This window comes from Wasmannia auropunctata, unplaced genomic scaffold (genome assembly GCF_000956235.1).
Source record: "Wasmannia auropunctata unplaced genomic scaffold, wasmannia.A_1.0 LD334196.1, whole genome shotgun sequence".
Classification (NCBI taxonomy): domain Eukaryota; kingdom Metazoa; phylum Arthropoda; class Insecta; order Hymenoptera; family Formicidae; genus Wasmannia; species Wasmannia auropunctata.
The window spans coordinates 21,398-31,883 of record NW_012028694.1 but is presented as its reverse complement, the minus strand read 5'-3'; the positions used below and the strand labels follow the sequence as shown (position 1 = coordinate 31,883).

Sequence of the window (10,486 nt, the reverse complement as noted above, 5' to 3'; positions counted from 1 at the left end):
CCTATGTTCATTATTTCGCGACATCGAATTTATTCATTTATTCTTTATCTGTTTGCCTTACTAAGGGATTTATTTATTCTAGTCAGAATAATAAGTAATCACATTTTGGTAATCGGTCGTTCTCCACCAGGACCGATAGCCATTGACGCCAATGTATGTTGCCGCGACGTGTTTTGAAAACCGCAAGTGTGTAAAGTAGACTTAAGCGAAGAGAAAATGGCGATTATACCGACAGCGAAATATTTTCTCATTTATAAACGAAATGAGCCACTGAATAGAGACCAAATCACGATGTATGTTATCACGATTCTTTTTTTATAATCATATACGTACATTCATTTGGCGCCACATAAAAAAATATATAAAATTCGTATATATATTATCTTTCTTGTATACAAACTTAAAATAACTTACTCAACAAGGACAGTAGTCTCATAATCGACGAAACAGTCGTTTCTTCCGGAGTGTCAACGTGGCATCTGAGCACATTCAGAAGTTTTTGATATAAAAACGATTGCCTGTAAAAAAAAAATGGAATAGCATGATTTTACTCAACATCCTCCTTTCCGTGTTTTTAATTACGTAAGAAGACGTAATCGTACTCGACAGATAAACGGTTTTGAAAACATCATTGGTAATCAGACAAAAAATGAGTCTTGATACATATAATGAAGCTTGATGCGTCTTTCTTTCATTCAATGATGTTTTTAAACCGCACCGCAGATGTTCTAGATATTACCTGCTAGCTGGCTTGCATATCGATAAGTGATCCTGCGGAATCTCGAAGAATTCGCCCACGCCAGGATCTGGAAAGACGAGTCAGTATACTGTTTTATATGCATGTGTGTTTGTGTACGGTGTGTGTTGTTGTCGATAAGAATCTAGATAAGTTAGATTTATCTACAAATGCATACCATCGAGGTAAGCTGATGTATAATCATATGAAAATCGAAACATCAACAATGTATGTCTAATTTGTCTTAGGCTTGATTGCACCAACGTTATTTTGACTTTAAGTGAGACTTAAAACTTTGTTTTTTTTTAAACCTTGAATGAGAGTGTTTCAAGATTCGCTTAAAGTCAAAATAACGTTACTGCAATCGGGCTTTATAGCATTACCTGCTGAATTGAGGCTGACAAATTGGAAAGGAAACTTCAACGCGGTTACAAGCGTAGGTTTGGCCTCGGCGAAACTCACAATCTCTATGCGGTATTTATTCAACATTTCTAAGAACTCTTCGTGCAATCTTAGTAACTGCGGCGATCCTGAAATGCGATTAGATCGGCAAATTACTTAGTAAATTATTTAATCGGTATTAATTAGAACTAAGAAACAGATTGACGGGATTACCTTCACGTAGTTCTTGAACTTCGACCGTTGGCCACAGCAGCATTTGCGTTGCTTGCTTCAGAGCCGCCACATGTGAGCCTCGATGAGGAGTACCGTAAAATAAGATAGCTTTGGTATTCTTGCAAATGCCATGCTTATCTCCAGTTTTCCACTCTACAAACGTAATTATAACATGTAACGACTTTAATAATAGCAATAGCAATAATTTTATCGGTACAGTTATCGAAGTATATAAAAATTAGTGTAAATTTTCAGCTTATACGTACCTTCTACAAGCATCTTTTTAATTAACAATCCACCCATTGAATGAGCGACCCATATAAGTGGCCGTTGGCCCACGTTCGCCATTGTCAATTTGGTAACGAATTCTTCGCTTCTCTCTTTAATAGTGCTCCTAATAAAAATAAATGTGATGCATCAAACACTATCGGAATATTTAATACCTAAATTTATTAGACACGAGAGGTTCAAGACATTCCCATGCAGTGATAAAGTGCAGTACTCACTTCATGCTTTCTATCGGACAGAAAGGAGTCCACAGAGATAAACTCGTACCATAGTTAACACCTATGACTCGCAAGGATGGTATGTCTGCAGGTAACCAGTCTTTGGGCCAGCAAAGTGTTTTTGATGTATTAAAGTCGCAATCATTTCTCATACAGGCGTCATCTCTAGAAATATCGCGTGCGCAAAAATTCACAGATAATTAAAAATATGATATTTGTAATTTATAAACGAGTCATCAGCATGACGACTTTGAAATTGATAAATGTGTAAAAATTTACCCTCTGCAGAAATAAGGTCCGCACGCGCAATCGTTTGTGTTTTGTGGACAATCATCCAGTACCACCTCAAAATCCTGGCCTATTTTTCTCCATTCGCGTAAATGCAGATCGCGAGCCAAGTCTTTAAAGAATTCCTGAGGACGATCGTCATCGACCATAGTAGATAAGTAATCCGTAGTCTCGACCAATGTATTCTCCTCTGCAATTAAACAGATAATTTGACAATAAGACAAAGAGATAATCTCTATTGTGAGAAAATGTCATAGTCTCCCTTAAAAAACTACATTTAAAAGATGTAAAAAAAATTATAAGGAAATAAAACCGCTATGATAACTAAATATCATGCTACGTAAAAATGCACTATATATGTTTGTAGATTCAGGACTCAAATCTGACAATATATAATCATATTGCTAAGTCACAAGTATGGACTTTGTCCATACTTGTGACTTAGCAATATGATAGCGCTTCACGCATTCGGATGAATTCTGCAACGTTTTATAATATGCTTGACATTTATGTATTATTCTTGTATAGCCTCTAGGACTATAGTAGAAATAACGATACAACAAAATAAAATTCGAAAAATTATATAATCGTAGACAAATATTAACAAACCTACAACTCCAAGTGCAGAGGTATCGATGTCACGTTGTCTCCAGGTAACGAAAACTCCGCCTAGCAATCCATGCAGGAACACAACGTCCATTTTTGTTGCCGCATGAACTCGGTGCAGAGGATAAAGGAGATAGACGCTCTGCGGATATTTCGCCTTGTCATTTCCGTCTGTATCTAGATTCACCAACGCACTGATCGCCTGGGCCGATAGGCGAATGTCGTCGCTGCGGGACCAACGTGACAGTATGCCGATCCATCCTTCATGGAAGCAGTTATGTCGTCAGTAATGCAATCACATATTGCAGACAGATGAAATCTGTCTTACCGGATTCGTAGATAGTCTCCAAATATTCCGAATGAAGAGATATGTTGGATAATATTCTTGCGAGCAATATGCACATTTCTACGTCGTCACTGCAAATTTTCTGTATCGCTGTTAATATCGGCAAAGCTCCGGCATTGATCAGGTCTGAAATCCAAAAATTAAGCAAAAGATATAGGGTGTATGTATATACATGTACAACAATCTGCAGACTTGCACAAAACATTTTCACATCTTACGTTTGCTGTATTGTTCCACGGAAGAATGATGGCATATTGCACGAATGCAACTTTTAAGCAATTCATCATCCCGAACTGTTGTGGTTTCTGCAGAAAGGCCCACGCTCGTCAAATCGTGATCAAACCATTCTACAAGATACTGTACATCAAATTAAAATAATTAGAGACAATTAAATAAATTAAATTACAATTACAACACTAACATTGAATATGTTACTTTATTGTAACATTTATAATCAATCATAATATAAAAATAATAATTTAAAGATATTTCAATTTTTTAACTTCAAAGATAACGCTTCAATTTATACTTTTTAAATATATTTTTTTACAATTTTGTCTTTTTTCATTACTTTAATTAATATTTATATATTCAAGTACTTACTCGATGTGAGTCTTTAAACATTTTATTGAGGAACTGTGTGAGGCAGAGATGCGTATTGCCACACAAAGCATTAAGACTTAACAGCAGCGAATGTACCTTTTCTAATATATCCTGCAAAACAAAGAAAACTTTATTTAACATCAATATATATGTATATACATCTCTTATTCTACAAATACAAATTAAATTGAGCGTCACATACGTTTAAATTGTATTGTACATGATAATACGGTGGTTGTAGGAAAAATAGTGAATTAACATTGGGCATTCTTGCGAGAGCTACTGCTGTTTTAGCATCCATCATCTGCGCCAAATGACGATACTGCCAATCTGAAAAAGATTCACATTCCGTAGAAAGACTGCATGAATCTAATATATTTATACTGACTCTAATATACTCAAGGTTCCAGCATATTATTGTATATATTAAAAAAGGAAAATTATAACCAATGTCAGAGAAACTAAAAGAATCACTACCTTTCAGATGTGACAGAGAGCCAAGTGCAGTCACGGCTTTGGACTGCTCGTTCTTGTTCCCATGCTGCGCCATGTACAGCAACTTATACGCAATCTTGTGATTCTTCACCTTCCACCATCTGGCCAGAGTATCCATGAGGCTTCCCGGCTTCTCCGACGTGGATCCATGTAGATCCTCGTCCCTTCCAAACATGAAGATATCTGAAAATCAGAGAACAAATCCAAGCTTCGTACACGCTCGCTGCAATCGCCAGAGATTTATACATAACATCGAGCATGCGTATGCTTGACAGCGGAGGAAATTACCTTTAAATCGAGGGTCATCGATGTAGATGTACTGCGCGCGGGCCTGCTCTAAATTTAGAACGTTCGTGTTAACGGCCGACCGAAAGATCTGCGATATCTGTCGCAGTTGATATAGAAACCAGCAGCTCCTGCGCGAGATATAACAATAAATCCGAAGCCAAATCGTCGAGATATCCGATCGCACGGCCTTGATTTCGAGTCAGGCGGAGAGTCACCTTGGCAGTGTGTCACTTACCCGAGCACGACGACGCAGGTGCCGCTCGTCCTCAGGTAGTACACGTAGCTTCTCGACGCCCGTGCTCGCATCGCGTTGACAGGCCACGCCGGAGACGAAACGGAATCGAAATTCCGTCGCGGCACAGCGGGGTCCTACATTTCAAACTTGTTCAAACTTTGAAACGCGTCACGTCGAACCACTGGCACGCGCGAAAAACGCGATTGGAACCGCGTTCCGAAAGCGTGCACGGCCGAGCCTGAAACGGAAATAATTGGTAGAGCTGAAAGCGGGCGCCAATCACGGGCGAGCAGCGCGAGCGCTGCGTCTTCGGACACGCACGTCATTCTTCGGCTCTTGACATTTTGTCCAATAAATTATTTATTTTCAATTGCAATCGCATTGCTTTTCCTTTCCTTTTTCCCTCAAATTGCGAATGGAAAATGTGCAGCTAAAATAACTTTTTTTTCTTTAATGTTGAGTTCTTCGCGGTTGTATTTTTCTCTAATATTTATTTATTATTAATTATATAACTATTTTATTTTGTGAACATTATGTGCATATACAAAGCTGCAAAATGAGAGAAATGACAAAAAATTGTAAGGATGCAAAGTTTTAAATTCGTACATTCTTTCCCTCTTTAATTTACCTAGGAAAAGATAATATAAACTTACATTTAAATTTTTCATTTCTCTAAATCACACAAATTATCTTTTTATAAAAATAAAAAAAAAATATATTTCCGATCAAAATTAATATTTTCCACTTAACGCGCAATAATCAAAGCATTATTATTCTTGAAGAAATGCAAAAATCATCCCGCGATAAATATTAAATAGATATAAAAAAAAGAAAAAAGTAACTTGATTCAATGAGGAAAAGTCAACTTTGTGCGCCCGATGTTGTCCATCTCTTCGCTTTTCCTGCTACACCCTGTAGAAGGTGGACCTTAATTAATCATCGCTGTCGTGGGCGAATGACAGAGGTCGGCCGTCGAGGGGGAAGCGGCGTATAGATTCTAGAACTGGAGCGGTAAGCGGTGACCGTCTCGCGGAGGCGTTCCAGCGTCGTTCACATCGACCTCGTTGAATGAGAGACGCACGCGTGCACGATGACCCGCCAGCAGCAGCAGCAGTGATCGCAGCCGGCGCCGCCCGCGCGCCGTCACGACATGGCGACCGTCAAGGTGACGGAGCAGAAGGTTATACTGTGCGGCGAGTACGGCGTCGGCAAGACGTCGATATTCCGGCGCTTCGCCAACAACACGTTCGTCGCCAGCAACGACCGCAAGTCGACCCTGGGTCTCGACAACATCGACAAGGACTACGTCGTCGAGGACAGACGGATACGCGTGAGTGTGCCGACGTTAATAATAAGGACGCGCGGCGTGGTATGTGGGTCGGTTGCGCCTTTTCGCGTAACGGGAGAGACGCTACGAGCGATTGCTTTTGGAAAATTCGCCGCCTTCACTTTCGCCTCCTCTTCCGTTTTCCCTCTATCGATCGTCAGGTTGCACGCGAGTTGCGCCATGGGATCGCGTTACCGTTTCGTGTTACCGGCTTATACTTCCCGCTGCGAATCGAGCTGGCGTGCATTGAACCTTCGAACTGAAATCAATAAGCATAGATAAATATTGGAGCGCCGGCTTTTTAAACGTCACGCGACAGCTGACGTAGCTTGTATACCGATTCATTAAGAGTGAGGATTTAATAAGTTCCGCATGAGTTGCTTCATTTAATTAACGCTCACACAGTGTATCAGTAAATTATTATTACACGCATTATTGTAGTTGAAAAATCTAAATAATGCTATCCGGAGTACTCACAAAAAAATAAACACGGCAGCATCCTTAAAACTTATAGAATCGACGTTTCTGACCTCGCGCTCCTTTTTTTACCCTCCTCAGCTGCAACTATGGGACACCGGCGGTATGGAGAGAGTGGCGTCCGTCACCTCGAGCTACTACAAGTTCGCGGAGGCTGCCATTCTGGTGTTCGCCCTGGATAACTCGACGTCGTTTCACTTGCTGTCCCAACACTTGCTCGACATAGTCACGTACGCGGAGAACGCGAAGATATTCCTTTGCGGGAACAAGAGTGACTTGGAGAGCGTCGCGCCGCAAGTCACCGATGCGGAGATGGAACAATTCTGGTACTCGCGTAATTTTAACAACAGTTTCCTAATGCACACCACTTATATATACATATGAATAACAAATTAAAAAAAAAAATTAAACCTTCCAGCGAACAATGTCACAATTTGATTTCGGGGATATACAAAACGTCATGCAAAACCGGCGAGGGCGTGAACGAGATGTTCGAGGATATAGCGCAACATCTGGTCGAGGCCAATCGCTCGCGAATGGAGCTACACGAGATGGACAAGGATCGATTTAAGATCTCGTACGTCGACGAGGCGACCGACCCGTCGTGCTTGTGCTAATCTGTGATTCGATATTCCGGACACGACCGTGCAGTCTCGGAGAATCACTGTAGTGAATCTCTTCGATGCGGATCGTAAGGGAAAACGTACGGAGAAACCGAGTCCTTTTTTATATCTTATCACGCGTGACTTTTCTATGAGGAAAGGTTGCGTTTTACGGAGAGAGAGAGAAAGGGAGAAAATCTACGAACGTAATATGTAATACGTACACAAGTTGCTTGCCCACGAACGGATCGGGTCTAGGATCACGCCGACGACAAAAATTCTCGATTGAAAATTTATTACACGCTGCGGAATTATCATCACTTAATCGACTAGGCTTGACCTATTAATGTGATTTACGATTATTATACAATTGATCAATATACATACTATGTATACTTAAGTTTCGTAAAGGCTACACGATAACGAGGCCACTAGTGCTGCGTCCATTTGATAGTCTTCAGGTCGATACCATCTTCCACCATCTCCCACAGCGGGCTGCAAAAAAGCAAGGATAATTAAAAATTTTGGTACACGCATTTTCGCGCAATGTCGTCGCGGCTAAATAGACGTACGCTAGAAATAGAAAAGCTAGAAGATAATCGCGATCTCACGAAACGTCCAACGATAAAATCGTTCCCTCCGCGAAACGAGATTAAAACCGTTTCAAATCGTTAAGGCCAAAGTTGTACGTAAGTCTTAAAGTAGATCCTCCGCCGCGAGATCCTCTAAACGTTTGTAACGATAATTGATGAATATCTTATACCTCATCTCCCGAAGTCGCTTCACTTGCTGTATCGTACTCTCCGCCGTGTAGTCGACTTCCTCGAGCGTTGTAAATCGTCCGATGCCGAATCTGGTTGGACAAGCCGCAAGTTACATAGAGAATGACGAAGCTATTATTACGGTTAATGAATCACGCGTTAAAGTTCCTTTTATACCTGATACTGGAATGTGCCAGATCCTCCGAGGCGCCGATCGCCCTCAGCACGTAGCTGGGCTCCAGGCTCGCGCTGGTGCAGGCCGAACCGCTGCTCAGCGCCACGTCCTTCAGGGCCATCAACAGCGACTCGCCCTCCACGCACGCGAACGACAGGTTCACGCAGCCGGGATACCAGGCCACCGGGTCGCCGTTACGCACGACTTGCGGCAAATTCGACATTATCTTTTCGATCAGGTGATTCGACAGCGTGTTGATGTATCTGTGATCGTACTGGAAAGAAATACAGTGAACAGATTTTTTCATACCTCAAACGCGTCAATCAATACACGCGGCGGAATACAACTTTTGTCTCACTCACGTCCATCTCCGTCTGCGCCAACTCGCAAGCGGCGCCCAGTCCTACGGCCAGGGGTGCCGGCACGGTACCGCTTCTCATCCCCCTCTCTTGTCCACCACCGCTTTGCAACGGCTCCACCCGCACCCGCGGCCTTCTTCTAACGTATAAGGCTCCAATACCTGAATGCATAATTAGCAGAATAAACAAACAAAAAAATTATAGATGTACCGAGCTTTTTTACAAACATAGAATAATTTTTATAACTTATTACAAGCGAAAATTGTATCAGACGAGAGAGATTATATAATTCTAATATATAACTTCTAAAAATGTGTTAATATTTTTTTATTATGTCTACTATTTAAAGCAGTATGCAAAAAAGAAATAGGCATAAGTAATAGTAAATTATCGTTTGTATAATTAAATTACCTTTTGGGCCATATAACTTGTGACCACTGATAGACATGAGATCAATATTCATAGCGTTAACATCGATCGGCACTTTACCGATGGCCTGCGCGGCATCCGTGTGGAAAAAGACCTTTTTCTTCCTGTATAATTAAAAGGCAAGATAAAATTAAGAGATAATCACAAAAGGATAATTACAATATTAAAATCTTTATGCTCACCTGCAAATGGCACCGATTTCTTCAATAGGCTGCTTGACTCCAATCTCGTTATTCACCATCATTACAGAAACCAGTGATGTGGATGGCCTAATGGCTGCTTCCAGTTCATTCAGGTCGATAAGACCATTTGATTTGACGGAAATGTACGTTACATCAAATCCCTCCGCTTCCAAGGCTCTACATGAATCCAATACGCACTTGTGCTCCTAGATACAAGCAGCCAATTGTAGATTCATATTGAAAAACGAAGCAGAACTTATATCGCAAAAATTTCTCACTGTCTGGGTCGTCACAACGTGATTTTTCTTGGATTTGTAGAACCTCGCTACTCCTTTCACGGCAATATTGTTGCATTCCGTCGCTCCGGACGTGAATATCACCTCCTTCTTGTCCGCTCCTATCAGATCTGCGACTTGCTGTTAAAAAAAAGCAGACAAGTTATCTTCTGGATGGTACAAATCACGGGATATTATAAAAACCTGTAAAATTTAAAATACCAACCTGGCGAGCGTGCTCGACCGCCGCCTCTGATTCCCAACCGTACATGTGAGTTCTGGAATGTGGGTTACCGTGGTACACCGTCAGATACGGCATCATCTTATCCAACACTCGGGGATCCTGGCAAATTAATATTTCGCACGTTATTCGCGCGCATAGGATTGCAGCGTATTGCATCACATCTCGCGCTTACCAGTGGAGTGGTGGCTTGGGCGTCCAGGTAAAGGGCTCTACCCTCCATCGGACCCTTTTTATACTCGTCCGTGATAGGAGCTATGTTGAATAAACATCAAGCGATTGAATTATTAAAGATCACAAGCTAAATCTCCTGTCACCTGACAGGTCAACAATACTCACATTCATATTCGGTGACCTCCGACAACTGTTGGCCGCATGTGTGCAGACGGCGATTCTTCGCGCGACGCAGCGCGAAGATCAAACCCTTCGCCGATCGAAACATCCTGATCGTCGCCCGTAATTGCAGCTCTCATAAAGATGTACCACGTATTCGAAGAACTCGCATGCTTCTAACTGCTTCTAACCTCAGCACCGTGTTATGTCGAAACAACAAAAACGAGTCAGCAACGGAGAACGTTTTTGCACGCTGATTGGCTGCCGGGAGAATAGGCTCTCGGAGCGCCCAGAAATTTCCTATTGGACAGCCAATCGAAAAATTCATGACATTTCGAGCTACCACGTGGTTGTGTCGATACTGTCAATGCGTGAGCATGACGAACACAGAATAGAGCGATAAAAAATTTTTTTTTTTATAAATTGGAATACATGATTCTGATACAGTCCTAGAATATAACAAATATAATGCTGCAATTCTCGTTTACAGTTATGTTGCGTTTGAGGAACGTACGTACACCATCAGCACTGTTGCATCATTTGTTCTTGTTTTACGTTTAATTAACGATAAAATGACATAATAGTGCTGATAGCGCGTTTCCCGAAC

General features: G+C 41.4%; 3 protein-coding genes across 3 annotated transcripts; 1 reads left to right on the top strand and 2 right to left on the bottom strand.

Annotated features, from left to right (window-relative positions):
- Window positions 1-358: 358 nt before the first annotated feature.
- Window positions 359-4,960, bottom strand: LOC105459318 (protein SERAC1). The gene is made up of 15 exons (XM_011705245.1): window positions 4,719-4,960; window positions 4,484-4,611; window positions 4,178-4,378; window positions 3,903-4,030; window positions 3,701-3,811; window positions 3,316-3,454; window positions 3,080-3,223; window positions 2,755-3,012; window positions 2,137-2,335; window positions 1,858-2,022; window positions 1,618-1,745; window positions 1,352-1,504; window positions 1,120-1,266; window positions 740-806; window positions 359-518 (listed from the first exon to the last, which is right to left on the bottom strand). The coding sequence occupies exons 1-15, from the start codon at window positions 4,787-4,789 to the stop codon at window positions 401-403; spliced, it is 2,157 nt and encodes a 718-aa protein (XP_011703547.1). The 5' UTR covers window positions 4,790-4,960; the 3' UTR covers window positions 359-400.
- Window positions 4,961-5,035: 75 nt separating this feature from the next.
- Window positions 5,036-7,524, top strand: LOC105459316 (ras-related protein Rab-6.2). Its single transcript, XM_011705243.1, has 3 exons — window positions 5,036-6,048; window positions 6,604-6,848; window positions 6,941-7,524. The coding sequence occupies exons 1-3, from the start codon at window positions 5,869-5,871 to the stop codon at window positions 7,137-7,139; spliced, it is 624 nt and encodes a 207-aa protein (XP_011703545.1). The 5' UTR covers window positions 5,036-5,868; the 3' UTR covers window positions 7,140-7,524.
- On the bottom strand, window positions 7,403-10,115 carry LOC105459317 (cysteine desulfurase, mitochondrial). Its single transcript, XM_011705244.1, has 10 exons — window positions 9,886-10,115; window positions 9,722-9,801; window positions 9,532-9,648; window positions 9,309-9,446; window positions 9,031-9,236; window positions 8,831-8,952; window positions 8,423-8,580; window positions 8,063-8,334; window positions 7,888-7,977; window positions 7,403-7,619 (listed from the first exon to the last, which is right to left on the bottom strand). Exons 1-10 carry the CDS (start codon window positions 9,986-9,988, stop codon window positions 7,556-7,558), a joined length of 1,350 nt encoding a protein of 449 aa, XP_011703546.1. The 5' UTR covers window positions 9,989-10,115; the 3' UTR covers window positions 7,403-7,555.
- Window positions 10,116-10,486: the final 371 nt, after the last annotated feature.